Raw genomic sequence first — 27,493 nt, 5'->3', positions numbered from 1 at the left:
TGGCCTGGTATCATTGAATATTTTAACAGACATTCTGTCTTCCTTGTCCAAAGAAAGACTGTTTCAGAGCATAACATCTTAAAAAAAATCTATTGCTTTCAGAAGGAATTGAGTTTGTAGATCTGAATAAGGTGAAAAAAATTGCATGTTTCTTGTGGTTACCACACTGCACACCTGGACAAGAAGTGGCTGAAAAGCTGCTCAGTGGACAAGAACTTGAGGCTGCTGGTTGACAGCTGTTTGAACATGGGCCAGGAGTGTGCCCAGGTGGTCAAAGAGACCAAATGCATCCTGGCCTGTATGAGAAATAGTGTGGCCAGCAGGAACAGGGAAGTGACTTTCCCCCAGTACTTGGCAGTGTACAGGCAGCATCTGAAAACAGGGCTAGAGAAGGGTTAGGAAGGTTGGGGAAAAGCTGGATGGTTTTTTTGGGCAGGAGCATTAGAGAAGTGAGGTTTGTGTTCAGCAGGAGCTCTAGGCTTCAGCTCTGACCCCTGGAGCACCTCTTGGCTGGAAAGAGTAGATATGCTGGTGGCTTGTCAGATGTGCAGCTCATCTTGAGCAGGCTGCAGGTCTGTCAAGGGTAAAGGCAACACTTGAACACATTAAGAGGGAGTTTCCACTCGGGATGAGGAAGTGTTACAGTCACTTTGCAGGTGCTGGGCCGTGACCCTTGAGAAGGGGGGATTTGAATGAGGAACTTCCCCCACAAGAAGTGGTTCTGAAAGCACTTTCAAATTTTGTTTGCTTAACTTAGCAAAAGGGAGAATCAGAGGAATATGGCTCTATAGTTTGAATTCATTCATGATAGCAGTTGGATGAGGTGGTGCCTGCTAACAGCAGAGGACTAGATCTCCTGGTTTAGAAGACCTCCGAACATGAAATTTTTCTGTTTTCCAGTTTACTCATTAATGTGGGAAAACAAATTCACAAGTACCTAAATTGATAAAAAAATTTGCATTCATAAGAAGATCCTGAAAGTTTTCAGTATTTATATGAGGGTATTTGGGAGTACTTGAAAAAAAAAAATCTGTAATGTGTCTACATCTAGTAATTGGAATTTAGAGGATTCTGCACATAGCTTGAAGCGGGAGTACTAAGCCTCCCATTTCAAAAATGTGCTTTCAGAGGGATGAGTCTCTCCTGACAATTACAATTCAGATGACCCTACACATGCCAACCCCTGCCCTGGGAACAAATTTATAATGGAAAATCACAGGCATGACTGAAATCAGTAATTTCAGCACTCATCTCCCAGTATTGAAAAATGACAGCCAGGAGATGTTTGTGGGTCACCTACAAACACAGATCCAATGTAGCTCAGGGTAGACAGGGCAGGGACTGTCCCAGACAATCCCAGTTGTTCTGCACCATGTCTCTCTGACCTGCATCTTGGAGGCTGTTCAAGCATCTATTTCTGCAGTTGTCTGGCAGGAGATAGGCACTTCTCCAAATAGCTGCACTGAGAACCAGGCATATTTGCAGGCATTCAGGCTGGTGCTTTGTATTCTGTCTGAGTGCTGCTGCAGCTTTTTGACAGAGATTTGTGAAATCTGTGCCTCAGATTTGGCTTCCCAGCAGTCCTTGTGCAGCTTTATGAGGGATGCATCACAGGGAATGTTATCAATGTCCAGCTCTCACTAGCTTAAAAATATGAAGGTACATTTCAGCCACATGGCTTTTACAAGGGTGATGTAGTTGCTTATCAAATCATTCATCCATACAATTGTGTTGTCAGATCTCTACAGGCTTCTCAGAAAAGGTGTCATAATTACATGAATTTTAAAGTTATTCTTGTCCTAATTAGTTTACTTAAATACTCTTTTTTAAAAAAAGCTTTAAAGTTATAACTTCACTCAAAAGGACTAGGAATGGTATTTTATAATTACCTTATCATTATTTGCATGTATATAAAGACAAGCATTTTAGAGTGAAATATTTTATGCATTTCCATTATTTGTCTTCTTTAATCAATCTGGGTGTCTCCTCAAAATAAGTAAACAAAAATTTGCTAGCAATAGGACATAAGGATGAAAGTCTTATGCCAATTCTTATATCAAATGAAGAAACAGTGTGGTCACACTGCTGCCGTCATCTCAAGAAAAATTGTTAAACTTTGCTGTAGTTTTCCCATTTGCATAATATGGTTAATTGCTTCTCCTTCCCCTGGCTGAGGATTGTAGTTGGATTTATAAGTATTTTTGTAAAGTTGTGAGTCCTTCAGAAATAGTGCATGGATACCACAAACAGTGCAAGGAGAACAGCTCAAGTGAGCAGAGAAATCGCTCCATAACAGCACCAGCTGTTGCTAGACCCAGCTGCAGAGCTGCTGTGCCTGGTGTGTGGGTGAGCCTCAGCAGAAGCACTGGGAAGGGAGGGTGGAAATGAAGGGAAAACACTCAGGTAAATGCAGATAGGAGAGATGGAGTATTGATGAGCAATCACAAAACTACATGGTAGGTACCCTAAAAACTGAAATCATACACTCAGCTGTTTGAAGAGGACATGTCAGAGAGACGTAGCTGCTGGTGGACAGCATTGCAAACTGTAGGTAAGGTGTAAAAGTGGTTAGCTGGAGGACTGGTTCAGGACTGGCACAGCATTTTGGGTGAAGGTTACTTCATTAAGGGAGTTGCTCCATATGTACCTTTCAAATCTTAAGAGAAGTGTGGGATGGATGACTGAGTTTGCAAGCCACTCACCTGGCAGCTCAAATGTTCCACTGTTTACTTTCAACAGAGATTACCTTATCTGTTTTTTCTTCCCCCACAAGGTTTTAGAAGAGAATGGAGAACAAGTGCCCTGTTACTCTGTCATGGTGAGTTTACAAGAAGTTGGTGGAGCTGAAACTAAGAACTGGACTGTTCCCAGGAAGCTCAATGAGTTTCAGAACCTACACCGCAAACTCAGCGAGGTACGAATCCTGGTTACGGGAGGGAAAAGATGCCAACTGCCAAAATTTGTCAGAATGATAAAAATTTAATGCTACCAGTTTTAATGCCAGCCTTTTGGCTTTTAGCCCTTTAGAGCTAGATTTCTATCTGCGTATTTCTGGTCTCTGACAGATGATTATAAAACTTGTTTCTAATTTTTTCCCCTTAATAATGTTTTACTGGACTAACCCCATTTCAAAATGGTATATGCTCTGCACTGTCATACAAGAGCCTGCTATAAGAATGAGGTTTTATGTCTGGCTTCTTCAGCTTTTGGGGAGAGAGAAGGCTGGGATTTTTTTTTACAGTGCTTTAACCTTTCTGTCTGATAAGGAATAGATAATGGTGCTGTAAAGGGAAAGGGTTTAGATGTGTCAGCCCATAGTGGTAAGGGGAAGGTGTTTTCTTGAGAGGGGTGTGGAAGTGAGATGAGAGCAAAAAGGAGTCTCTTTTCCATTCTGAACCACCTGTCTTTTTCTCTGCATACATCATAACTGAGCTCTCCTTTCTTCTACACAGTGTTTTCCATCATTAAAGAAAGTTCAGTTGCCTTCTCTCAGTAAGCTGCCCTTCAAATCCATAGACCAGAAATTCATGGAGAAATCCAAGAACCAGCTGAATAACTTTCTGCAGGTAAGAAAATAAAGATAAATAAACAGATATCTAAACAGGAGAATTGAGAGGCTGCTGCCTCTCTACTGCCTAAAGAAAGAGCCTAGAACAAATAGGTCAAATGTAAGGTTTGACACTCTAAATGTCAAAGTTAGCCAACATACCTTAAGTTGAGATGAGATTGACTGATAGTAACCATTCCTCTAGTGGTAAGTTAATTTAAACTTCAATTATTAAGGAATCATAAATAATGAATCCTTTAATTGCCACTTTCAGCTAAAACTCTTCACAGCAAATTCCTTATACATGAGAAATTGTTATAAAACAAGAAAGTTGTAAGACTAAAAGCTTTATTCTTACTAGTTCCAGTACTTTAGAAATAGTTTCTTAAAGTATCTTTGTGAGATAGGGATTTTTTTCTCACACTACCTCTGAGCTGTGATTTAATCAGTTTTATTGGATGCCTCAATACATCTTATTCCTTAACAAGAAATATTTAATTGATGTGTTGCTGTGTTGTGAAGCGTCGTTATTTTTGTTTCATAGAAATTACTCTCTGATGAAAGACTCTGCCAGAGTGAAGCACTTTATGCCTTCTTGAGCCCCTCCCCAGAGCACCTCAAAGTTATTGATGTGCAAGGCAAGAAGTCATCGTTTTCACTCTCCTCATTTCTAGAACGACTTCCTGGTGATTTGTTTTCTCATCAGGAGGTAAGTGGTAGAAAAGCAATCTTCCCAAATTTAATTACTTATCCTAAGTAAGCAGGGAGAGTCATTAGTATTTGAATGGCAGGCAATATTTCCAAAGGTCATTTGTAATTTACTGTAAGTGAACAAAGAGTCAGAAGAAAGAGCTGCCTATGAATTTAAAAGATGATTATTAATAAAACAGGTTTCCTGCCTTTTGGTACATGCATATAGGCAAATACATAAACTATTGCAAATAAACAAATTGCAGTTCATGTGGGATTGTTTATTTTTTGCAGCAGAATTTTCCACTTTTTGAGTTCTGGACATGCATATTTCAGAAAGGTTTTGGCAGGTAAAAATATTCTCACTTGGGAATATTCTCTTGGCAAGAAAGAACAGATGTGTATCCCTAATTTCAGGACAATTTCTGAAGCAGAGCTAGTTTTGACAAAAAACTGTTGGCAAATAGTACAGGGAGGGAATTCCCTTACTGAAGAAATTTGCAAATGCAGGCAGGAGTCTATGTAGGCAAACCAGTTGGAGAATTTGTTATTAAGCCATAAAAACCCATTGTTTATCAAAGTGCAATGAATAATAAATTAGTGACTAAAATAGCTCATTGACTAAATTGACCATAATTCCATGGCACTCTATTCTGTGTTGTTCATGTTCAGATAATGCAACATTCAAGGAGATGTTTCTATTCCCCCTTTTAGTTATATGCTATACAAAATTCATTTGAAACAGCTAATTTCTTACATGCTGTAGTTGTCTGGAGTGGATGGGTCTTATGCAGGATAATTTGAGATTGGGGAGCATGTCCACTTCTAGGCTTTTATAGGGAGAAAAGTGGTCTTGCATCTCAGAAATAAGAAAATCCTGTATATGTACCTTGCAAAAGTATGCCATGTTTGCATCTAGATGCCAAATGCTTATGCCTCATTTCAGAGTAAGAAATTAAAGAAAGTTTGAGAAACTAGTTTTACTTTGTAGAAGTACTGGAGTTCTAAAATCCAAAATGCTTTCACTAAAATGACTGATAGGTAAAAGTAGCATAAAAGTATTGAAGTGTGAAGCTATTGTATTTTTCTATTTAATTGAAAAACATCCTCAAGACATTGTATTATGGGAGATAGATATTGTATTATGGGAGTGTGTAGGAGGAAATAGTTGGGAAATACAGGAGAAGGGAAGAATTTTTTAATACCAGTGTGTGAGAGGAGAAAGAACAAATAAACAGAAATTATGCAACTGTTACTGCTTCGCATTTCTTTTCCCTCTCTTCTCCCTTCTTTCCTTAAGCTTACACATGACAGAATACAGATGGTGGGAACTCTTAGACCCTATGAATGAGTATGTCAAACAATTGCCCTAAAGTGCAAGTAATAAAATAAAATGGAGGGAGACAGATTGTGAGGCAGTCTGGGGTTAGCTCTGCTGTTTCCTGGACTCCCATGTCTTTCAGTAAGAGCTTTGGATCAGCTCAGTCTTGCCCCACTGACAGCATCTTGGGTATTTTCCTAAAGCAGTTAAATTGGGGTTAAATCATTTGGTACAAGGTCATAAATGAAGTTAGTTGTGTTAAACCACCCGTAAAGCTGGTATAATTGTGTTCTTTTTGTAACTGAGACTTCCTGGTTCAGTTTGTATTTTGAACTTTGTAGTATAGAATGCTCTCATTCAGCTCTCTCTTTCCCCTAATCTCATCTCACATTTTTCAAATATATGTCAGAGCAATAATATTACTTCTTGAGTGTTGTGCTCAGGATTAGATACTGCAGCAATTTCTTTATATATATAACTCCTTGGACAGGGTTAGCTTTAGAATGTATTTTTTAGGTCTCTAGACCAAAACCAAATCAGAGCAAAAATGCAGTTGATATCATCTAGAAAGAAGGGCTTTTAGGTTTATAAATTTACTGGCTAGAAAATGCACTGTAGTGTAAGAACTTACAGTTCTTGTTGCATTTTCTAAATGACAGGAGATTCACTGAACAGCAGAAAAATAAACCAATATTAGATGATCGAATGATGACGACGAAAGGAAGAGATGATTGATATCTTTGAAAACCAGGCTGAAGAAGAAAATTTGCACATCATTGTGACCATTCCTGATCTAGAGACTGGGGCATTGCACCAGCCTCAGTGGAGGTCAGGTCTGCCTCTCTTGAGCTTTGCGGAAAGCATAGGTGGCAGGGCAAGATCCAGGAAAGCAAAGGGATGTGTTGACTGCCATGAGTAATGACAGGAGTTGTAGTCCTGATCCTGAAGCAATCTTCATGACAGTGAGGAACAACTTGCTGTCTGCCCTTCACTCTGAAACAAATGGTACTGCCAGAATTGAGGTGGTTCAACCCAGTCATTTTTTGGAAGTCTATCTGAATAGCTCTCCCTTTGGTGCCTTGAGCTTGGGTATCCTAAGGCTCAGGTCACTAAGTATCACAGTTTGTGTTTCTGCCTGGCACTAGTTTTCATTAATGGTGCTTGTCTGTGCAGTGGCTAGTTCCCTTTCCACTGCTGGGTTTGGCTCCCAGCTTACTTCAAGGACAACTCACTGAGTGGCTTCAGCTGTGAAGGCGCTATCTGTTCTCCTGGGGAGCCAGCTACCTGCTTCTCCTGGTGCAATAACCAGATTTTCCCCCTTTCTTCCCAGCTGTTTGCATGGTAAACAGCTCCAGCTGTCTAGCTCCCCATCCTGAATGTTTTTTATGGGTGTTGTGTCAGAGGAGGCTTTGCAATCACAAACACTGAGTGCCATCTCCTGCTTACAGCTCTCACCTGTTTCCTAGCAGTACACGACTCCCACATCACCTGCTTGCTTTCATCCAGCTGGTGTTGATGGGCAATATAAGCAGTAGACTCTGAAAATCTGGGCAGCATTGAGGTGCTTACTGGGGCCAGGTTGCAAGCAGAAGATACAGCAGTGATGATAATTCCAGCAATGTGATGTCCTCATCACTTTAGTCCAATGGGAAGTTTTCAAGATCCCTAGTGAGATTCCTGTTTGCCAGATCCTGCCAGCAGCAGTTTTTGACTCTAACTCTGTTTTTTGAGTGGACTGGCTGTACTCCTTCTGCAGAGCATGGCAGTAAGTGAATCCATTCTGGAAGAAGGCTGGGGAACTGCAGCCCACACCCATGTTATCCCTCTCTTCCTAGGAAGAAACAGAGGAGGACAGTGACCTGTCGGACTATGGAGAGGAGGTGGATGGGAAGAAGGACTCTCTTGCTGAGCCGTGTTTCATGCTGATTGGAGAGATTTTTGAACTGCGAGGAAGTAAGATGTAAACCTGCTCAATGGCTAACAGAATCTCTTGGCTCTGTAGGGCACTTCAGAATTCAGATTTTTTTGCTGTTTCAATAAGTGGAAACATTCTTGCAATATATACAGCCAGTTTGGAATCAAGCTATTCTTCAGTAGTTCATAACTTTGGAGCTTTCATTCAAAAGTGAAATCACAATATAAAATGGCAATAAAAATGTAACTGGCAGGGGAGAGCATTTGCACTTAATATTTTTAAATTTTTCATGAAAAAAATTAGAAAAAAGGACAGTAGTATTCTTCTGTTCATTAGATTGTAGGAATTCTTGAGTAGGGAAAGATGGCTTTATTATAGAACATGTCTCTGACAAAGAAATATAATTTTAAGTGAATTATAAATGCATTTTAGTTCTGCAACTTCTATGATTAAAATTATACTTGAATTGTGTTGTATTTAAATACCGGATTTTTTTCTCCCCTTTTATGTAACTGAATGATGATAATAAACAAAACTATTTTTGTTCTATTTGAATGTGCAGCCACACATGATGCTCCATAAAATTATTTACAGGGTAACTATTGCAACTATGTGTCACCTTCCAAAAATGGCAGATGTATCTTCCAAATATAGACTTTATTGTGATGGTGAGCAGTATGAAAGAAAGATTTAACAGTAATTACTAGGAAGCACTCACTTTTCTTTCCTTTATTTGTAATGGAAAGTTGACTGCTTGGATTGAGTGAAAGTGTTTTCAGAATTTTAATGGTGCTGCTGTGTGTACTTTATACTAATAGATATGAAAAGGGTGGGAAGTTTGAGGACATTTGTTTTTTTTGTAGCAGAAAAAGGGTTTTGAGTAGTTGTATTGCTCAATAGATTAGAAATATTCTTACATATAAAAATGTATGGTATAACCTAGAATGCATTTTATATGCATACTTATGTAACCTGCAGGACTTAAAAACTATACAGCAAACAGTACAAGGAATGTGATCAAGAAAAATGAAACCTCTGTACAATTAATGGAATCTTAGAAAGGGTTATAACAATGTGTTTATTATAGGGGTTGGGTTGTTTGGGTTTGGTTTGGTGGGAGGCAGGGGGAAGGTTTTGCACATGGTCATGGGTTCTGTAATGTTATTAACTTCCTGGTCATTATTTTTTATAATTTTTTGTTGTTCTAGTGTTCAAGTGGGTCAGAAAAACATTAATTGCACTAGTACAAGTCACTTTTGGAAGAACCATCAACAAGTAAGTAGCTGTTGCTGTAAATGAACTTTCTTCATCCTTCTATTAAAAAAAGGCTGACAGAAGAACTGTTAAAAATAATCTGGATATCCTGTTGGATATGATAATCTGCATGTTTTCCACAGCTCAATTTACAGCTATGTTTATTCGAGAAAACACAGATATGTGAATTATCTTTATGCTGCCAGGTGAGGCCTGCCTGAGGCTATGAGCATACCTGTCTGTAAACACTTTCATTTGGAAAGCTGTATCCTGGTCAGAAAGAAATTTTAGAAGTATTCTATCAGCACAGCAGGCTGATCTTTGTCCAATCAGTGACAAAATTTGCACTTGCCAGCAAGGCTTTTAAAGCTCTTATGTATATTATGTAGCAGTAAATTGGACTGGTCTCAGACAGTATCCACTCACTGAGTTTTAAATTGATTGGTTCATCTCTTCATACCCTGCTGATAACAGGAAAATGCCTGAAGGAGGACAGAGAGGCAGAGAATTTGTGAGCATAGCTTGCATGCAAAGTTCCTGCACAGCTTTTACATGTAGGTTGACTTTATTGATTTTAAGGGATTTGGCTGTACGGCAGGAGCACTGACTGGAGCATGTTCTATCTTAGACTCCTGGTGCTGAAGGCTACAGTGAGTGGTGCAGCCACAGGAAGAGGCTGCTATCTCTGTAATCCCTTCAGTAATGTGCTTTGCTATCTGTGAAGGAACTTACTGTGCTTCTATCAAAACTGTCTGTTTTTATCCTAGCAGGCACATCTCCACAGGCAACTAGTTTGGAGTTTGCTACTATTAGTGACCTGATTCTCCTGACTTTTCCTGGTGGAGCATTTTTAGTGCCCATCCTTGAAATGTAGCTTGGATGTGTATTTCAATGTAATATTTGTGGATTGCATTAAAAAGCAGCCTTCTCCAGATCTAAGTGAGGTATCTGGAGTGACCTAGATCCTAGAGCACCCAGACCTGAATATGACCTGCTGTTATGCCAATGAAATCAGCTCAGGCACACTGGCAAAATTACATGAAAAAGAACATCTCTTCCACTACTTTTGAGGAGTAAAAAGAATAAATATGGATAAAACATGAGACTAGCTCTGATGGGCTCCTTTCTACACTTCTTTACAGGCAAATCCGTGACACTGTACACTGGATGTTCAGTGAACCAATGCTTGTTTACTACATTGGTGTGTTTCGAGATGCTTTCTGGCCAAATGGAAAGTTAGCTCCACCACCAAGAGCCAAGAGCGATGAACAAAAGCAGGAGACAAAACAGAGAGCACAGCAAAAACTACTTGAAAACATTCCAGGTGAGATCACTTTGATTCTGCTTAATCACTGATTTAAAAACTAATATGGAAGCTGGTTAATCAAATTATTTTCCTGTAGACTTTTAAGTTATGATTATTTGCATAAATAAGGATTATTTTGGTCTTAGTCTTTGCATCTCCTGCCTGTCTGGTAAAAGGCATGGATTCAGTTTTTACTGGTGGATGCAAAATCAGAATTGCTGTATTTTTGTGTATAATGTTCATCAAGGAATCTCAGGCAATTCTTTCTCTGCTGGTTCTCTGTGAGCAAATATGTGGCTCTGCTGCTTGGAATTACTTGCCAAATAGGGAGAGTGGCACCACCCCAATTACTTCTTCCTCTTATATTTTGAAGTTGGAGAGAGAGGGATCTACCCGTGCTGTCAGTGTTGTGTGTTGTCTGTTTCTGGTAAGAGGTCTTAGGGCACTGAACATTAGAGTGACCTGCAGCCTGGGCAGAGGAAGCTCCTGGATGGAGTGGTTTTTTCAATACTTTCCTTTGCCTACCCTTCTCTCCCAAGCTTGGGCAGCCCCCTTTTCAGACAGCATGTTTTGGGGCACCATTCTGAGATGCTCCATCCTGTCCCACTCACAGGACAGGAAATCCAGTTACATATTTCTGACTCCTCAGAGATCATGTAAACCCAAAGGCACCTAACTGAAAATAATCAAAATAATTACCATTAGCACTTGGAAGTGCACTTCAACATAGCTTGGATGCTTTTTCTCTGCTCTATCTGAAGAGAATGAGCTATTTTATGGCTTCACTTAGATATCTCATATGCCTCCATGCATTAGGTAGTTTAATCAACTTGTACTGCAAAAAAGGAGTAGGTATGCATGCAAAATATTTGTCTTTTGATGTGTAAACAACCTTTCCATTTACTGCCTGTGTTATATACTCATCTATTTACCTAAATAGCCTCCCTTAGTTGGTTTGTGGTATTATTTGATTTCCTGTTTGTTTCTGAGCTTGGAGCCATATGTCAGGACATAGCTGAATGCACCTTAGATTAATGATGGAGCACTGAATCACTATTTATTCTCTAATTTAATCAAAGTGTAAATAATTGACTTAGAATTGTCTTAACTGCCTTCTTGTGGGAAGTATTCTCTGTGAAGGTTGAGAGGCAATTAAAGTGCTAAATTTGGTTTGAATGTTGTAGAAGTTGTGTCTTTGGCTTAAGGTGTATTTAAGTGAAAGGTTTAATGATGTGTGACATGAGACTTGACTCAGTGAACTACTGAAAAGCATTTGATGTATCATGTTAGAACACTTAAAATGTTCAGAGAGGCACACACTATTATCTATTGGGTAACTGGAGAATAAGGGTATCTTTTCAAGCTGTGTTTTTAAAAGGTTGGTGAGTAGGGACTCTGTGTATCCTGTAGCCAAGGGCCAATGAAGTGCAGTAGCTTTGTTTCCCCTCCTTTATGGGTCTTTAGGTTGAACTAGATGATTTTGAAGGTCTCTTCCAGCCTTTATGATTGTGATTTTGGGTAGTAGAATGATGATTCTGGCTGGAGGTTTTGCCTAGCATGAGTGAAACAATATAAACTGAAGTAATGTTTGTTGCAGATACTCTGCAGAATCTTGTTGGACAACAAAACGCTCGTCATGGTGTAGTGAAAGTGTTCAATGCATTGCAAGAGAGAAAGGCTAATAAGCATCTACTTTATGTGAGTAACCAGAAAAGTACCTTTTTAACTTCATAATCCTGTAGGTTATTGAGCTCTACTCACTCAGTATTGAAGCCTAGGGGGTGTGTTTTTGCAGAGACTTATTTATTATTAAAATAAGTTAGTTGCTCTAGGTTTGATCACTTGACTAAGTTTGAATAACAAAAGACTGTTTAACAGCAGCATTGTTTTTGTCTAAAAGAGATCTTCTACCACATCCAATGTGCCTGACTTCATAAGGTACAAACTAATTTCCTCATACAGCTTATAAAAATAAACATACCTTGGAGAATCCTAGAGAAGGAGAACTCCAGAACTGGTTCATAGTTAGGACATGACAGCCTTTCAGAAGTTCCACTCCCCAACTGCTGGGAATAGTTGGAACACGCAGCTGGATCTAACTATGACACCTTCACAGTCAGTCAGTCTCTTCTGGCACATTCCAGACAGAAGAGACTGACACATTCCATCATGTCACACGATGCTGCCCCAGCACCAGAGAGAAGGTGCATGTCTATGATGCAGTGGAGTCTTTGACAGAACATCTGAACAGAGCTGCCCTCAACACTTGCCTCCTGTCAGCCTTAAGACATTTCCCATGTTATCTGTAGGGTATGTGCTAACTTGGGGATGAAAGAAAAGTAGTTGCACAAATGATGAATGTAATCAAACCTATGTGCTTCTGTTATTTGGGGTTATCTAAAAATGACAGAAAGGAAGAAGAAATTCGGTTGGCACCTGCATCATTTTAACTCTTTTCTGTTTTTCAGGTTTTGCTGGAACTGCTGCTAACTGAACTGTGTCCTGAGCTGAGAGCTCATTTAGAGCAGCTTAATGCCACTTAGGTTTGAATCTGCACAATTGGACCACTAGAGAAATGTCTATGTTCAAGAATAGACATGAAACTTATTTTCCTCTTTTCCATAGAGGGCTGAGGACTATGATTATTTTTAGCATTTTTCTTTCCTCTTGAGTTTTTTGTGAAGTACAGACTTGAAAAGATCTGATGCTATTGTAGGGTAGACAAAAAATGCTGTATAGCTGCCAATTTTTATTTAAATTGTTCTATTTGACTACTCCTCTGTTTCAAATATAGATTGAAAAATAAATGTTCATATATGCTGAAAGAAACCAGAAGATATTTTAAACATTTATGGAAAGAAATTTTGCTTATAGTGGTAAACTAATGAATGTTGTACAGTTCTAATCTCCTCACTGAGGATCTGAGCATTCCTTTTTTTCTTGTGTATTGAAAAAGCCTTGTTGTGCAATACTACATGTAAAGCTATTGTGAAAATTTTATCAATTTTGGTTTTACCAAAGATTTCCTGTAGTTTGAAGCATTTGTAAGCAATAAATATCACAACTGGATTGCAGCACTTGATAATGAGGCTGTACTGACAACAGATCAATGGGTTTGACAGCACTAGTTTCATAAGAAGTATCTACATTGCTTTGAAGTCTGTGTCAAAATTATGTATTGTAAACTGGTATGTCCTTACAGAATGCCTGTGTTCAATGTTAGTTCAGAGATTAGTGCTTATGAATTGCTTCTATGAATGATCAAGTAGACATTTAATTAAACCATCCTGATAACTTCCCTGATATTATTCAGGGCTGTTTTATTCAAATGCCCCAATTTCAAATAACCTTCAAATATTTCTCTTATTTTATACAAGGAAAGAAAATGTCTTCGGTGGTTGTTTTTTTTTTTAAATTTATGTAAAAATATGTAAATATGATGTTAATGCACATCTAAATAATTAAACATCATCAAAAATCCCTAGCTGACACTCATTGTGTCTTCTCAATTCAGTACAGTTGTGCTCTTAGAAAAACTACTTGCAGTTATGACTGGCTGTATTGTAAGGTGTATACAATCTGTACGATCTCTTTAAATCAACATTTTTAGTAACATCTAGCCTTCTGTTCTAACAGTTTCAGAAGAGTTTTCAAGTCGTGGCACAGTACTAAGAAGCAAGGCAAATTCTACACTTACAAAGCTTCATAAGTAAACAGGCATTTAGAAATGTGCAAGCTTACCACAGCAATCAGGAAGTTTTCCTAGTGGTTAATCAAAGTGTCTTTTCATAAAAGATCCAGCTTGACATTGCTCAGACATAAATAATCCTAGCTAAAAGATTTCCAACTATTTCTAGTACAGAGGGAGTGTGAATGCAATATGAAGAATTGAGGAAAACAGGCCTTGTCCAATATTTCCATACTTATGTTTGGGGCTTTTTTTCCACAGTTCTCTAAGTAGTATATATTGGTTTTGGAAGCTGGTATGGTTTGAATTGTAAAGCTTGGGGTTCTACTGGACAGTTTCCAACTTTGAGTCTCTGCAATCCAAAAGCAATTATATATAAAGACTTTTAAGTAAATCTAGATACTTATGGAAGTATGTGGAAGAAAGTATAAGCGCTAACAAGTTAAGTTTTAAAAATGGCCATGGCCTGTAAGTGGGCTGTGTGTGAAAATGAGACAAGTTTGGGTTCGAGCTTTTCAGAATATTACAATTTAAATACTATATGTGCAGAAAGGAGAAAAGCATCTTTCTTTGGTTTTGTTTTGATTCATGTGCTGTAGCAATATGACATGAAGAAAATACATCTGTCCAGTGAAATGTCCTTAATAAACCTTTAAGTCTTCAATATGATTTTTAAAAAATCTGTCTCGGCTTATCTGAGTTAAAGAGAGCAGGAGCTTTTTACTTTCTCTTCTAGATAAAATGAATCAGTGAATTGCTTTAAATAATAATTTATAGAAAGTTGAAAAGCAAGCATTAAGTGATGAACAGTCTATAATTGCTGGAGATTAATGATGGTTTATTTTAGGAAATATATACCAGTCACAGTTAGAAGAAACACTAAATTATCCCAAGATTAGCTGCGGATTCAAGGTGAGAAGCAACAACAGGATCCAGATAGCATGCCTTTAAAAACAAAGAATATCAGAGTTCTAATTTATAGCTACAATAAAGCTGTATGTTATCAATATGACAAAGTCTTTAAGTGTTAAAAAACTGTCAACTTGCTAAAGTATCAAAGAGTTAACATATTTGAATTTTAATCCTTTTTCTCAAGCCACATTAAAAAAAATAGTATTTAAAATTAGCATACTGGACTATAGCATTAGTCTTGGCTTTATTTTTTAAAAATTCTGTCTGTTGGCATGGCATATGCAGCACCACAGTTGGAAAAATAAATCTGTTTACAGATTAGATGAGTTTCACTCACATCCATCATCTCTTTCAGGACCCTTAGGGATGCCCATATTCTCTTTCTCATCACTTACAAAACTGACTTGGTCTAAGAATGGTAGGCCAAAACCAGAGCTGAGCAGTCAATTAAAACAAATATGACTTTAGGTAAGTGTAGTTGTACAGTTAACATGAGAATTTTGCAGGTACAAAAAAACCTGGACATCCCCACAAATCTTCTGAAGTTACTGTTTCAGGGAGTTTTCTTGTTTATTTTATATTGCTTCTCTTTTGCTATTGATTTAGACACACATGACAGCAGTCATAGGAACTATCTATAGTGAGACATCAGTGACATTCCTAGACCAGTCTCAGGTGTACAGCGAGTGAGTAACGAGTGAGAGCCATGATTTTCTTTCAGCTGTGGCAGTTTTACTACACTTTAGAAGACACTGGGAAGGGCTACACTCCTACAAAGTCATGCAACAATTTAATTGATGGACCTTTTCAATGCCTTAACTAGGAATGGTCATAATACCTCAGTTTATGTTCCTTTCCTGATTGCCTCCTCATCCTATTCTCTCTAACATTTTTTACAGTGAGAGAACAAAATATTTAAATGTCTGATCATCTGCTCTGCTCAGCCTTCTCTATCAATGACTTCCCTGAGTAAAGAGACACAAAATTTGTTTGATAATTTATAATTTCCATAACTCTCCATTTATTTAATTGCACCAAGATGGACACCACAGTATTCTACTTGCAGAAACAAATGGTCACCACATGCACAGAAACCAGAGTCTCTGAAGCACAGATGCCAACTTGCTACATTCCCTTCAGCTGGTAAAGCTACCTTGCCTTGATGCCTTTAGGCATCACTGATATTCCTCACAGATTAATCTTCTAGAGGCCATTATTAGTATTTTTCCTCAAGCTTACTTTTCATCAGTCTTACTCCAAATTCAGAATTTTGGGAAAAATGTAACTGATTTTTTTCCCCCTGTATATATTGAACAGAAAAAGCAGTAGATCCTCAGCTATCATGGAAAATGTAAATATAAAAATAAGCACGAGAACCTGTTATGGCCAATTTAATAAAGGTTGTAATTGTTACAGACTCTAAAGTATCAGTTGTGAGAGAATATCAGAAAGCAAAGTAATTTGGGATAAAATTATTCAAATTGTTTAACTAATTTTTCTTGCATGTTACCAAGCTCTTTGCTGTGGTGATTGCCATAGATTTTTTTTTGTTGTTGTTGGTTATATTGCTTTCTTAAGCAAGTGGGCAGATAGCATCCTTTCAAGGTGATTTTCAGTAGTTTTCAGTATATTTCTATCAGTCTACATGTTCTTGCAAATATTTTTTTAACATAGTGTTGGAGTCCTTAATGAAATAGCAAGTTTAGACTAGACTCAGATCCAAAGTATCACTCCATTTCACAAGATGATATAAACCAGTAGGACTTTCTCAACTTACTTTAGAGTAGTACTTCTCAGCAGCCTTCTGGTCTTTCTCTATGCCTCGGCCAAGCTGGAGGCATCTAGCCAAGTAGAAAGCAGCCATAGCAGCCCCCTTGGCTAAATATGTTGGATGACAATCGGTCATCTTGGCTAGCATGTTGATGTCATCATTTTCTGTAGCCCTGTTGTGGAATTTAGAGTGTTCTGTTAGATAATGCTAGTTCAAGCAGTAATTAAAGTTCACCATATATGACTTTAACAAAATAAGCTGAAATTTACATGTATTCAGCATCTTATGAGGATTCTTCTATTTTGTATTTGATTTTAAGTTAGTCTTATTTGAATATTGTGGTATTAAAGAGCAAACAAGTATACAACTTTTGAAGTCACTTTCACTATAGTTATATTAGTTATAAAAGGCAACATTTTATGCTAATTGTTCCCATTAAATTATTTTATGGAAATTGTATGTGGAAGAAAGGCAAAGCTCTTATTTCATTTAGTATTTAATGTAGCTCACTCTTAATCTTATTTTACTACATGAGCAACCTCATGTACTGGAAAATGTCCCTGCCCACAGCATGGGCTGGAACTGGATGATCTTTAAAGAGCCACCCAAACCATTCTGTGATTCTATGATTCTAAAATGTCCAGTTCTTACAAGGATATTGGCAAATCACAGTAGGCTGAAAATCTCAGACGTATTGAGAGCCTCTGGTTATAAAACTCTGTTAGGAAAACCACTAATCACTATCTTGGCTCAATTATTTCCTTTCTTCCGCATGCTTGCTGTTATCTTAGTTTCAGCATGTTTTTACTAAAAACCATTTTAAGAATCAGAGGGACAAAGTGAATGTTTTTTTAATTATCAAGCTATAATTATCTAGTATAATCACTGTATTATTAGAATTCCCATAAATTACTCCGACCTAAGTGGGAATTTATTTTTTTCTGTAGTCTTAGATACTCCCAAGCCCCATATCCTTTCCAGGTACCAAATAGTAGTAATATCCTTCTTTACACATCATGACATTTGTGTCAAAGTCACAGACTTGAAGAGGAAGGAAAAGTGCAAGTAATTTCAGTTTATAGGTACTTCCTATAAATCAGTCTTTATGAAAGATTGTTCTGAAATGACCCTCTGCACGTCAGTGCCTGCTAGATCACCTGGAAGCATTGGGAATCATGTTCTTCCATCTAATTCAGACCCATTAACAAATACAGTAACCAAACAGTTCTTATTTAGCAAGAACATTAAAATAAAACAACAGTAACATATTACCTCTTGTTATTCCTGATACATAACATTTTTCTCTTCCTCTCCAAAAGATAATCTACAGAATGCTGATGCAAATAATATCATCTAGTCAAGTCAGGCAAAAATTCTGTTTCAGCACAGCTGACTTCAAGAACACACCACAGCAATTGGCAAGTACAACTGTGTGGGATAACTGAATTATTTGAAGGAAGTATCAGTAGGTGATGTAGACTCCAAATATTAGGCAAGCTTATACTGTACATAGTATACCTTGCCCAGTTTAAAGCATAATGTTTTATGCTTGTATATAATGTAATAAATGTAGGTGCTATGAACATAGAAGGGCAAATTTTAGCAGAAAAGGTATCAGTGCTTGATATTACTGGCTGAACTGCTGAGATTTTTGCCTCGAGGCTATCTTCAATTCTAATTAAGTGTAACTGTTTCAAGTATGGTTTCAAGTGTTTTATTTCAGAAATGGTCACCTCTGACAGTACTGTGGGATTTCATTGCTATTTTCTGCAATTGCAATTGCAGCTGATGAGGTGCACTCTTTATTTGTCTGGACAATCCCATGTAGCATTGACTGGAGGGGATTCATTCCCAGTGAGACAGGCTAGACCAGACTCAACAGTTATCGCTCCAGTTTGACAGTGCAAAAGAAAGAAAAGCAGCAGTTCAGAGAGAAACAGTCCTTCTCAGCATGGAGTACAGCAAACAGCATCCAGAGCTGAACTACTGAATTAACCAGAGCTTCTGCTACTCAGTGGCAAATAGTGCAGCTTCTGTAAGATGATAAGTTGTGACATGTTTGCTGCTGTGCAGCAGCAGCTATGTAGACATACCCCAAAAAGCACACATGTTATCATGTGCAACTTGTGCAAGCAGTCAATCTATCTGCATCTTATTTCCAGCAAGTCAATCATCTGATTGACAGATTGAACCTTTATCAATACACTGGTAAACTCTGGATGTTTGTCACAGAAATGTGCTGTTTATCAGCCATAGAACATTGCGCCAACACTGCTCTTGTCCTACTTGAATAGTTCAAGATACAGAAGGAACCTGAAGTGGTTGCACTTGTGCCACATTCCGACCAACTGGGGAATAAGCCAGGCCAACCAGAGCAGCAACAGATACTCCTTAGCTGCTTCCCAGGTGAGGACCAGAAGACAACAACCTCAAGTGTATGTGTACAGTGCACACAGCATGGGGGCCAGACAGGAGGAACTGGAGCTCTGCCCCCAGTCAAAGTCACACAACCATAGGAATAACTGAAGCAAGGTGGAACAACTCACATGACAGGAGGATTGTGAGCGATGGCCATAGGCTGTTTTGTAAAGAAAAAGAGGAGGAGTCATGCACTGAATTAAGGAGAACTTGAATGTGGAGAAGTGAACTATGGCAATTCTGGAAGCATTACTGAATGCCTCCAGGGCAGGATCAGAGGGATCATCTCAAGAGGGATCTTACACTAAGCATCTGTTACTGACCTCTGAATGAAGACAGTAAGACCACTGAGGTAATACTCAGGTCACTTAAGTAAGCTTTGGGTAACAAAATCTGGACCTTACGGGTGACTTGAACTACCCAGGCATTAGATGCAATAAGAATACAGCAACTCCCAGGACATTCATGAAGTTCCTGGAATGGAGCAGTGGAGTACTGCTCCCTCAACCAAATGTCAGATGTGCCAGTCAGGAATGCTTGACCTGCTACTCCTAAATCAACAAAATCTACTTTGTAGAACCTCAGTGAGTGATAGCCTTGGATATTAAGGATATTGAGGATCTGGGATCCTGTTGAGCACTCTGAGGTTCAGTGCTAACACAAAGGTTTCAGATTTCAGAATAGTAAACTTCAGCTCACAGCACAGTTGGGAGGGTCTCCATAGGAAGCTTCCATGGAGAATAAAGGAGCTAGTGAGCATTGGGAATTTTTCAAGAATGCTCTCCTGGAAGGACAATGAACTGTTTGTTCATTCCCTTTGAATGTAAGGAAAGTAGGTAGCAAGAGACCCCCTTGACTTAATTCCAAGTTTCTGAGCCTGCTGAAAACCAAAGGAGATGCATACCAAAGATGGAAAAGCAGGTAAAAGGAAGCGGTGGATTCACTGACCTTGTACACTTTTAAGATTCAGCTGGACACAGTGCTGGGCCATTGTGTCTAGACTGTGCTTTTGCCAAGAGAGATTGGACCAGATGATCACTGAGATGCCTTCCACCCTGGGGGGGTCTTTGACACTAAGACTGTAGGGGCTAAAGGGAATGGTCAAGGCAGGAACCTAGAGGAGAGAGTGGACAAGGAAGGCAGGATTGCATGTGGGCATCTGCTTTGGTTTCTAGTTCAAGGCCGTTTTGCTTTATTGGATCAGAAGGAAAAATTCAATCATACTGAGGAATTGAGAACCTTATAATATTAATTTTGACATTGGCTATTCTGTTTTTAAAGATGTTTTGCAATTCATTACCTCTAACATTTCTTGAGTTTGAAACACAGGACCATAATCTAATAATAATTTAAATCTGTTTTATGTGGTCTTGTATGAAGAACCTTAATAAAACATAGAACAAAAATTACCTTACGGCTTGTTCAGCAGCTTTTGAGTAAAATTTTCTAGTGTAGTAATATTCCACAAGATGGCCTTGAGCATAGGTATTTCCAAGGTCTGCTGCTTTTCTCAAATACTCCAAAGCAGCTTCAGTGTTTTGACGTGTACCTTGTCCATAGAGATACATAATGCCAAGCGCTCCCTTTGATTCCAGATTTCCATTATCACATGCTTCTGAATGCCAGAAAAAGGCCTAAACAAGAGGCACAAAGTTGGGGTATGTATTTACTTAGCTGATTTTCTTGTATACTGTTTCCATTAAAGCTTCTACACCAACCATGCTGTAAGAAGTGCTTATACATAAAAGAATGAAGAATCCTTGTAAGGCTTTTAAATCTGCTTCATTTACAGTCAGAGCTGTCAGTCAGTGTTACCTGCTTGAATTATGAAGGTTACCAAAGCTGACAAAACTTTAATCCATTCTATCATTCTTTCTGATATGCTCAGAAAAAAAAAATCTTAGCTAGTAGGGTCAAATGAGTCAAAATGAGGAATTCTGACTCTCTGTTCATATAGGCTTAAATGGATGATAATGTCCAACTACTCAAAATACAACTTTCAGAGTCAAATATACCCCACTGTATTCTTTCTCTGAAATTAAAAATTAGTCATGATTACTTTTTATTTCAAAAGGTAGGGCTTTACCTTCTTCATATCTTTTAGAACTGGCATAGAATAAAGCATTCCTAAAGTACTCTGGGCCTTTACACTTGCTTTTGGATTTCCATTGTCTGCAGCAGTGAGCCACAACCTAAGAAAATGGGGACAACAAAGTTTAAGAAACACACAATCTTATAATTTTTCAGGAAAATAATAGACTGCCCTTACCTTTCCGCCTCTTCAACTGAATGTTTAACACCACATCCTTCATAATATGCCCTGCCAAGATTGTATGCAGCTGCAAACTTCAAGTGACTTGCTTCTGGGGAATCAGAGTTGAGTATTTTATTCTTGTATTCCACTCCCATTTCCTAAAATTGAGCCATAGAAGTTATTATGTTCAGACTGTGAAGAGGATGAAATATATAACCTGTATATATGAATGTACTAGCTTCTGACAGATAGGTAATTTTTTCCCCTTTGAAGAAAGGCTGAGGCATACTGGCAGGACAGCTTGGAAAACACCGTCATACCAAAGCAGAACTGATTTTTGGTCACTAGACACCCCCTAAATTTTTGACCCCAGCATATCTTTAGTGTGAAACATTTCCTCATAAATGTTCATTTGATAATATATTACTCTTCTTCACTGACAAAATTTTCCCCAAAAATATTATTGTGCTTATGTAAATGAATGTCACATCCTACACTTGTAACATTTTCAATTTCAGAATTCTAAGAACTTTTTATTATTGTCTATTGTGTCTGAAATCATAAAACAATCTTAACAAGAAGGTAAAGTGATGCATAGTACACTTTGAAATCCCTGCAATTAAAATACCTTAGACTCATAAAGGACAAAATCTGATAATGTTAAATAAGCAGATGGAGAACATTTCATATGAGCAACTGGGCCTCAGAATTACTTTAGAAATAAGATTTACACTGTTAGGATTTAGAATGGACACCCTGTGTAAATACACTGGAAGCAGTCCTTTATAAAAGGTTTTGCTTCTATTTAGCTTTCATATTGTAATACACAAGAAAGAAAGAAACTTTGTTAAAATGTTTTTTTTTTGCAAGTAAACAAATGTAGTAATTATGCCGACATACAGAAAAAAACCCACCACCTCTAAACCCCAATCAGAATGTTTCCAGTTCTGCTGACAATGCTGTAAGCACCAGACAGGAATCCCATTTGTAAATATACTCTTTGGTTCTTCTTTTGGCCTTCTGTCTTATAATCGACCCTTTTGTTCCTAATGCTTGTGTTCTTTCCTCTTGACACTTTTTAAGATCATCTTCACCAACAAATTAACTCTCCTTTATTAAAAAAGCATTCCTTTGTCTTCCTTTTTTGTAATAGAATTCTTCAGTTTGAATTCTTCAAATGCTTGCAAATGAAATTTTTCATGTGTCTAACTTAAGAATAATACTGTCAACCATTGGCAGAAGCACAATCATCTCTGGCATCTGTGCTAAAGGAATAGAAAGTGCCTTAAAAAATCTTTGTGTCAGGGATCTTATGCTTTGAAATATAATTGTTTGATTTCCATTTTGACTCACTTTTTTTTTCATGCACATAATGTGCTTATAAAAAAGTAAAAAAATTAAAGCCATTTTTAATGTAGCTTCCAAATGGAAGTCCAACCAAGGCCTTGAAAGTTAATTTTAAAATAGAAATTACTGTATTTTTTTTATTCCTATTTTATTATAACCATTTTTGAGAACCTCCACAACCCAGAGCCTTCATTCTTTTATGATGCTCTGGAAACATCTGCACTTTATGAAACTAACTGTAAATGAAAAGGCTGTTAATTTTAAACTAAATAATCATGCTTACAAAGAAGCTCCTAGTAATTATCAGCTAATATTAGAAGAAAAATAAGTGTGCAGCTAAATTACTCACAGGGTCTTTTTTAGTGCCAAGTCCATCATAATACATTACACCAAGCTGATACATTGCTTGAAAATCTGTATCCTTGATTTTTTCAAATTGCTTTAATGCTGCTTTGTACAACCCCTGGGAAAAAGAAAACAAACAATAACTCTCAGACACATACACCCGTACAATTTTTCAACCTGGCGTTATTTCTCTCATGAACAAAGAACAAAAAACTGCAACCACAGAACTGGCAAAAAACAGAGTAAGTTAACAACCAAGAAAGTTGTGTAACCAAAAGCCATTCTGACAAACTTTCTCCCCTCCCACAAACTGCCACAAATCTTTTTAATTTGAGGAGATAAAGTGTAGTTCAGAGTCCCTGCCCCCTCTATCTGATGTCCTTTAACTTATGTCAGCTGTTCTTACACCTCCAGGGTTTAACAGCCTGCTTTTACATCTCTGCTAAGGGCGGTTTCACAAAGACTAGTAAACCAGATGTCTGCCACACATTTCTTATGGAGCTATCACCTGCAACAACAGAGGTACTCCTAAGAATGAATCTCAGAGAGTACTTGCTTCTGCATTAAGTCTGAGAAGAAACCACATTTAAAAATACAGTTAAAGAACTGTAATACAACAGTTAACTGAGCCTGGTGTTCTAACTGAAATATTTTGCACATAAACACTAAGTAAAAACAATAGAGAAATTAAAATATTCTTATCTATATTTTTACTTCAAATTTTCTGTGTGTTTTGATTTAAAAAAATAAGTCAGACTGCAAAAGCTTAGAACTGAGCAACAGTTCAACAGTCAAGTCAAATGTATTCACAATGACCAATCAACCCCTACTAATACTGACCAAGCTATTATCTTAAACTACTAATTGTCTTGGGAGCTTATCCATTTTGATTGTGGGGCTTTGTATTTTTAAAGAGCTGTGGAAAAAAAAAAAAGCCAGTTTCTTTTTACAACTAGCTGACTAGTGGTCATGAGTATCAGAAAAAGAAGTGCAGGAGGCACATTTAATCTCACCTTTCCTGAGAATTTTGTGTTATGTGAAGGAAACATAGGGCTATGATTAGGAAGTGGGTTTTTTCCCCAGTATATAAAAGTACAGTGCTATGAGCATGTGTATTTTTAGGCAGTACAGACATACATTAAAAAATCTGAAAATTAAAACCTGCTCAATGAATAAATTTAGGACAGTGCAGCAATATCTATCATGGACATCCAAGCCAGCTTGTCAAGAAATAGAGAGGAGTCTGTTCATTCAGCTCCATGGAGTTGTCTCAGGTAATTCATTAACAAAAACATTAAGGACAGGGCCCAGAAAGCAGAAAGCCTGAGTGAGTTAATTCTGCTCCTGCTGCAAACCATGAGACTGATTTACACTGTACCACTGCTGCACTACAAACAGTACTGAATCTGTGCATGTCACACTGGAAAATACCTGACTCGGTGTTTGTACTACATTCTTTCCTATCTTCCTGAACGAAGTTCTAATTTTCACAGCAAGCTGAGGTCTACATTCACCTGCCAGCCAGTCTTACTCTGTTCCCTGAGGATTTACTTTCAAACACTTGGATGACCAATTTTAGCCAAACTGGGTAGGGACAGTGATCTTGAAGATAATTTCAACAAGTGCCAGTTCCCAGGTGGGGAACAAAGATCAAAAGCTGTGTCTGGGTCAGGGCTCACTCTCACTATAACTGAAATTAAACTGTATTGTATTTGGGCAGTCAGCTGCCCAAAAACCCAACCTAGCCTGGAAGTTAGCTATAAGGCTAGGCTGCTCCTTACTTGTCTGGTCCTTAGGAGACCTGTCAGGGAACTGGAAGACCTCACTAGATGCCTGGGCAAAGTGTAGCTTATTTAGGGGGAACACCAGGGGATTTTGATGGGACAAAAACAGGCATAGGGGACCTCTTTTAGGTTTTTTAAAGGTGTCTCTTTTTTCACTGAAAACGTGTTGAAAACTGCATTATAGTATTTACTTAAAAGAGGGAAAGCACCTGTTCATAGCATAGTAGTCCATCTAGAAAAGGTGATGGATCTCCATCTGCCTCACTCCTCACCGGTGACTCCTCCGAATTTGCCAAGCGTGCATCATGGGGGTGGCTCTCTGATTAAAAACAGACACACGTTTGGGTTTGTCCCCTAAGAGGTGAAACCTGCGTTAATACAGCACAGGTCTGAAGCCGGTCGGGTCCCCTTTCTAATACGGTCTTCAAAAGACTCAGAAGAAAGAGTTATAAAACCGAAAAGCGGAGTGCAAACAGCCCGAAGGAAACGTTCAGTGAATACAGGCCGACCCCCGTGTGCACGAAGGCCGCCGTGAAGAGCTCAAACCCGCGCTGCCCGCAGCCGCCGGGCGGAGCCGGGCGGGGCCGGGCGGTACCTGGCGGCTCCGGCTCCAGCGGCAGCCGCTCGCAGCGCAGCGCCAGCCAGCAGCGCCGGCCCAGCTCCCCCGGCAGCCCCGCGCCCGAGGGCGGCTCGGCCCGGGCCTCCTGGGATGACCGGGCCTGGCCCGACTGGCGACGGCCGGAAGGGAGCGCGGCCGCGGCCCTCGCTGGTGCCGAGCTCCTGGCGCCGCCGGCCTTGGATCGAGCCTTGCTGCTGTGCCGGGGCCTGCCGCCGCCCCGCCGGGCCTGTGCCTGCACCCGGCGCCGCTCCATAGCCGGGCCTGGGGCGGCCTTCGGCACGGCAGCAGGATGGATGGAGGGATGGAGGGACGGGGATGTAAGGACGGCGTTTTCCGTTTGGGCTCGGCTCCGCCCCGGCCGTTGTCCGGAGCGAGCTGTCAACAAGCGACAGGACGGGCTGCGGATCTTCCCTGCTACCGCCCGTCCTGTCGGAAATTAAATGCAGAGCCCCAAAATGCTCTGCAGAACAATAGTGGCAAAAGGAACAGAAACTCTGAACGCAATTCAGAGAAAAAGGGACCAGGCTGTGACACTTCAGTCTAGCAGGCGGGACTTCACACTGCTTCCAGTGATCAGAAATTGTTTGTTGTAATGGAGTTTGTTTTGCCCATATAGGTATTAAAAAACTTAAAAGGATAATTGAAGGAAGATGCTGTTAGAGGTTTCTGCTGAAATGTAAAGCATTTCTTCCACTTCTGTTGATTGCTTCTGGCTGTCTCACTTAGAAAAAGGGACTAATATCAAAATGCATGAGAATGCTTTCAAAATAATCTTTAGCTGTGCTCCCAGCTTTTTCTTTTTTTCCAGATGATTATCATCCTTCCATTTTTGGCAGTGTGATCTGTTTCTATAGCGACAGGGACAGAGGCAACAATCAGAACGGGAGAGTGATGCCTGCAGATTTGTGTGGTTCAGTGTAATGTTTTCCAGCAGTCCCAAGTGACTTTAAGTACCAAAAAACTCCTAAAATTAATCTTGATTCATTTTGTGTAGATGATATAACCAAAGAAATCTACAGGAAAATAAACTTTTTCTTTTAAGCATCAATTAATTACTTGATTGAACAGGCAGAGGGAAGAACAGTCTGTGAAAGCAGCAGTACCCTTCAGCAAAGACAACTAACAATGGGTTGCATGGCTGCTTTTGATGCAGAAGTGTGTGAGATTCACCATCTGACTGCTTACACATTTATTAGAACCATTTTTCCAATTTAATTTTGTTGATACAAATGCAAGTTGTGTGATCTGAGATACAAAGCACAGAAGAATTTTTGCTAAGTTATGTTCCAGAGCAGCTAGCCAGGAAGCCTTGTCCTTACCTGGCACTTGGGGCTGCCCATACAAAATAGATGAGAATTGTAGCTTCTGTGTTTATACCAGTACAAGTACCAGTTATTCAAAAGCAGAAGAGTTTTTCAGGCACTAATGAGGTGTGCAAAATGTGACCTGAAGCTCAAGAACTAATTAATACCTGGAATTTGAAGAGAGTTTTGGCTGGCCGGATGCAGATGTGTGTGTAGGTGGCTAGGCTGGAAAGATGAGATTCCTCAGGTGCAGCCTGAAACCTCTGAATTGCTGAGGTAATGTACGGAGAAAAGATCTTTAAAACAAAATAAAACCAAAAGCACCAAAACACAACATCCTGGGCAATGCAAAACTATTTAGTCTTAAGCTAATTCTGGATATGTGTGTTTTCAAAAGAATCTTTAAAATCACACAAAGGTATTTCATCCCTAACAAAGCATAGTTAGAAGTGTAGAAATTTTATTTGTTTGTTAACTAATTAGCTTGGCTAGTTGTTCAGGGAAAAACCCAATACAACATTTTGTAATTACACAAGTGTATTTCTTTCCATATAAAAAAGAAGTGAAAACTGTCACTTACTGAAACAATTCTGCAAAACTGATGACAGCCTATCTACCTGGATTTCTACACCTTTAAAAATTGTAGTGTATATGCTCATATTATACTAAAATAATTTATATTAGCTTTCCCAAAGAAGAAGCAGAAGGTAATTTAGCCATGTTTGTGAATTAATTTCAGAACTATGTATGCCCTAAAGGAACACTGTTAGGCTTCTTTTTCCCTAACTCTGTTTATTAAAACCGTGCCATTATTATTTTTTTAAATATGTGACTTTCAATTTTTTTTTTAATTATGGTAGTGATTATGAGGAATTTCCATAACAAACATGGAAGTATTTGACACAAAAGGAAATACCATAATGCTAAGGGAACAGATTTGTGCACTTTGGACACTCACCATCTCTAGGATACTTCAAGCTCATGTAAGTGACAATCAAAGTTCTGTTTTTGCAAATGT

The 27,493-nt window shown here is 38.7% G+C and overlaps 2 protein-coding genes across 3 annotated transcripts in view; one reads left to right on the top strand and one right to left on the bottom strand.

The window, feature by feature from the left end:
• Positions 1-14,344, top strand: part of SNX25 (sorting nexin 25) — an 81,644-nt gene extending 67,300 nt beyond the window's left edge. Inside the window, exons 12-19 of one of the 2 annotated variants that reach the window (XM_084203838.1) lie at positions 2,774-2,914; positions 3,453-3,566; positions 4,092-4,256; positions 7,394-7,511; positions 8,682-8,748; positions 9,870-10,051; positions 11,631-11,731; positions 12,502-14,344. In XM_084203838.1, coding sequence (XP_084059964.1) covers positions 2,774-2,914; positions 3,453-3,566; positions 4,092-4,256; positions 7,394-7,511; positions 8,682-8,748; positions 9,870-10,051; positions 11,631-11,731; positions 12,502-12,576 — 963 coding nt within the window. In that variant the 3' untranslated portion in view covers positions 12,577-14,344. Of the gene's footprint in view, positions 1-2,773; positions 2,915-3,452; positions 3,567-4,091; positions 4,257-6,217; positions 6,311-7,393; positions 7,512-8,681; positions 8,749-9,869; positions 10,052-11,630; positions 11,732-12,501 lie in introns of those variants that run through there. The other variant, XM_084203839.1, reaches the window with a different exon arrangement.
• Positions 14,345-14,542: 198 nt separating this feature from the next.
• LRP2BP (LRP2 binding protein) lies at positions 14,543-25,382 on the bottom strand. The gene is made up of 8 exons (XM_084205232.1): positions 25,148-25,382; positions 24,762-24,871; positions 22,773-22,886; positions 21,092-21,234; positions 20,909-21,014; positions 20,233-20,456; positions 16,411-16,576; positions 14,543-14,666 (listed from the first exon to the last, which is right to left on the bottom strand). Exons 3-8 carry the CDS (start codon positions 22,824-22,826, stop codon positions 14,601-14,603), a joined length of 759 nt encoding a protein of 252 aa, XP_084061358.1. The 5' UTR covers positions 22,827-22,886; positions 24,762-24,871; positions 25,148-25,382; the 3' UTR covers positions 14,543-14,600.
• Positions 25,383-27,493: the final 2,111 nt, after the last annotated feature.

Source organism: Fringilla coelebs (assembly GCF_963513975.1).
Source record: "Fringilla coelebs genome assembly, chromosome: 4".
NCBI classification, from domain to species: Eukaryota; Metazoa; Chordata; class Aves; order Passeriformes; family Fringillidae; genus Fringilla; species Fringilla coelebs.
This window is presented reverse-complemented; position numbering and strand designations above follow the sequence as displayed.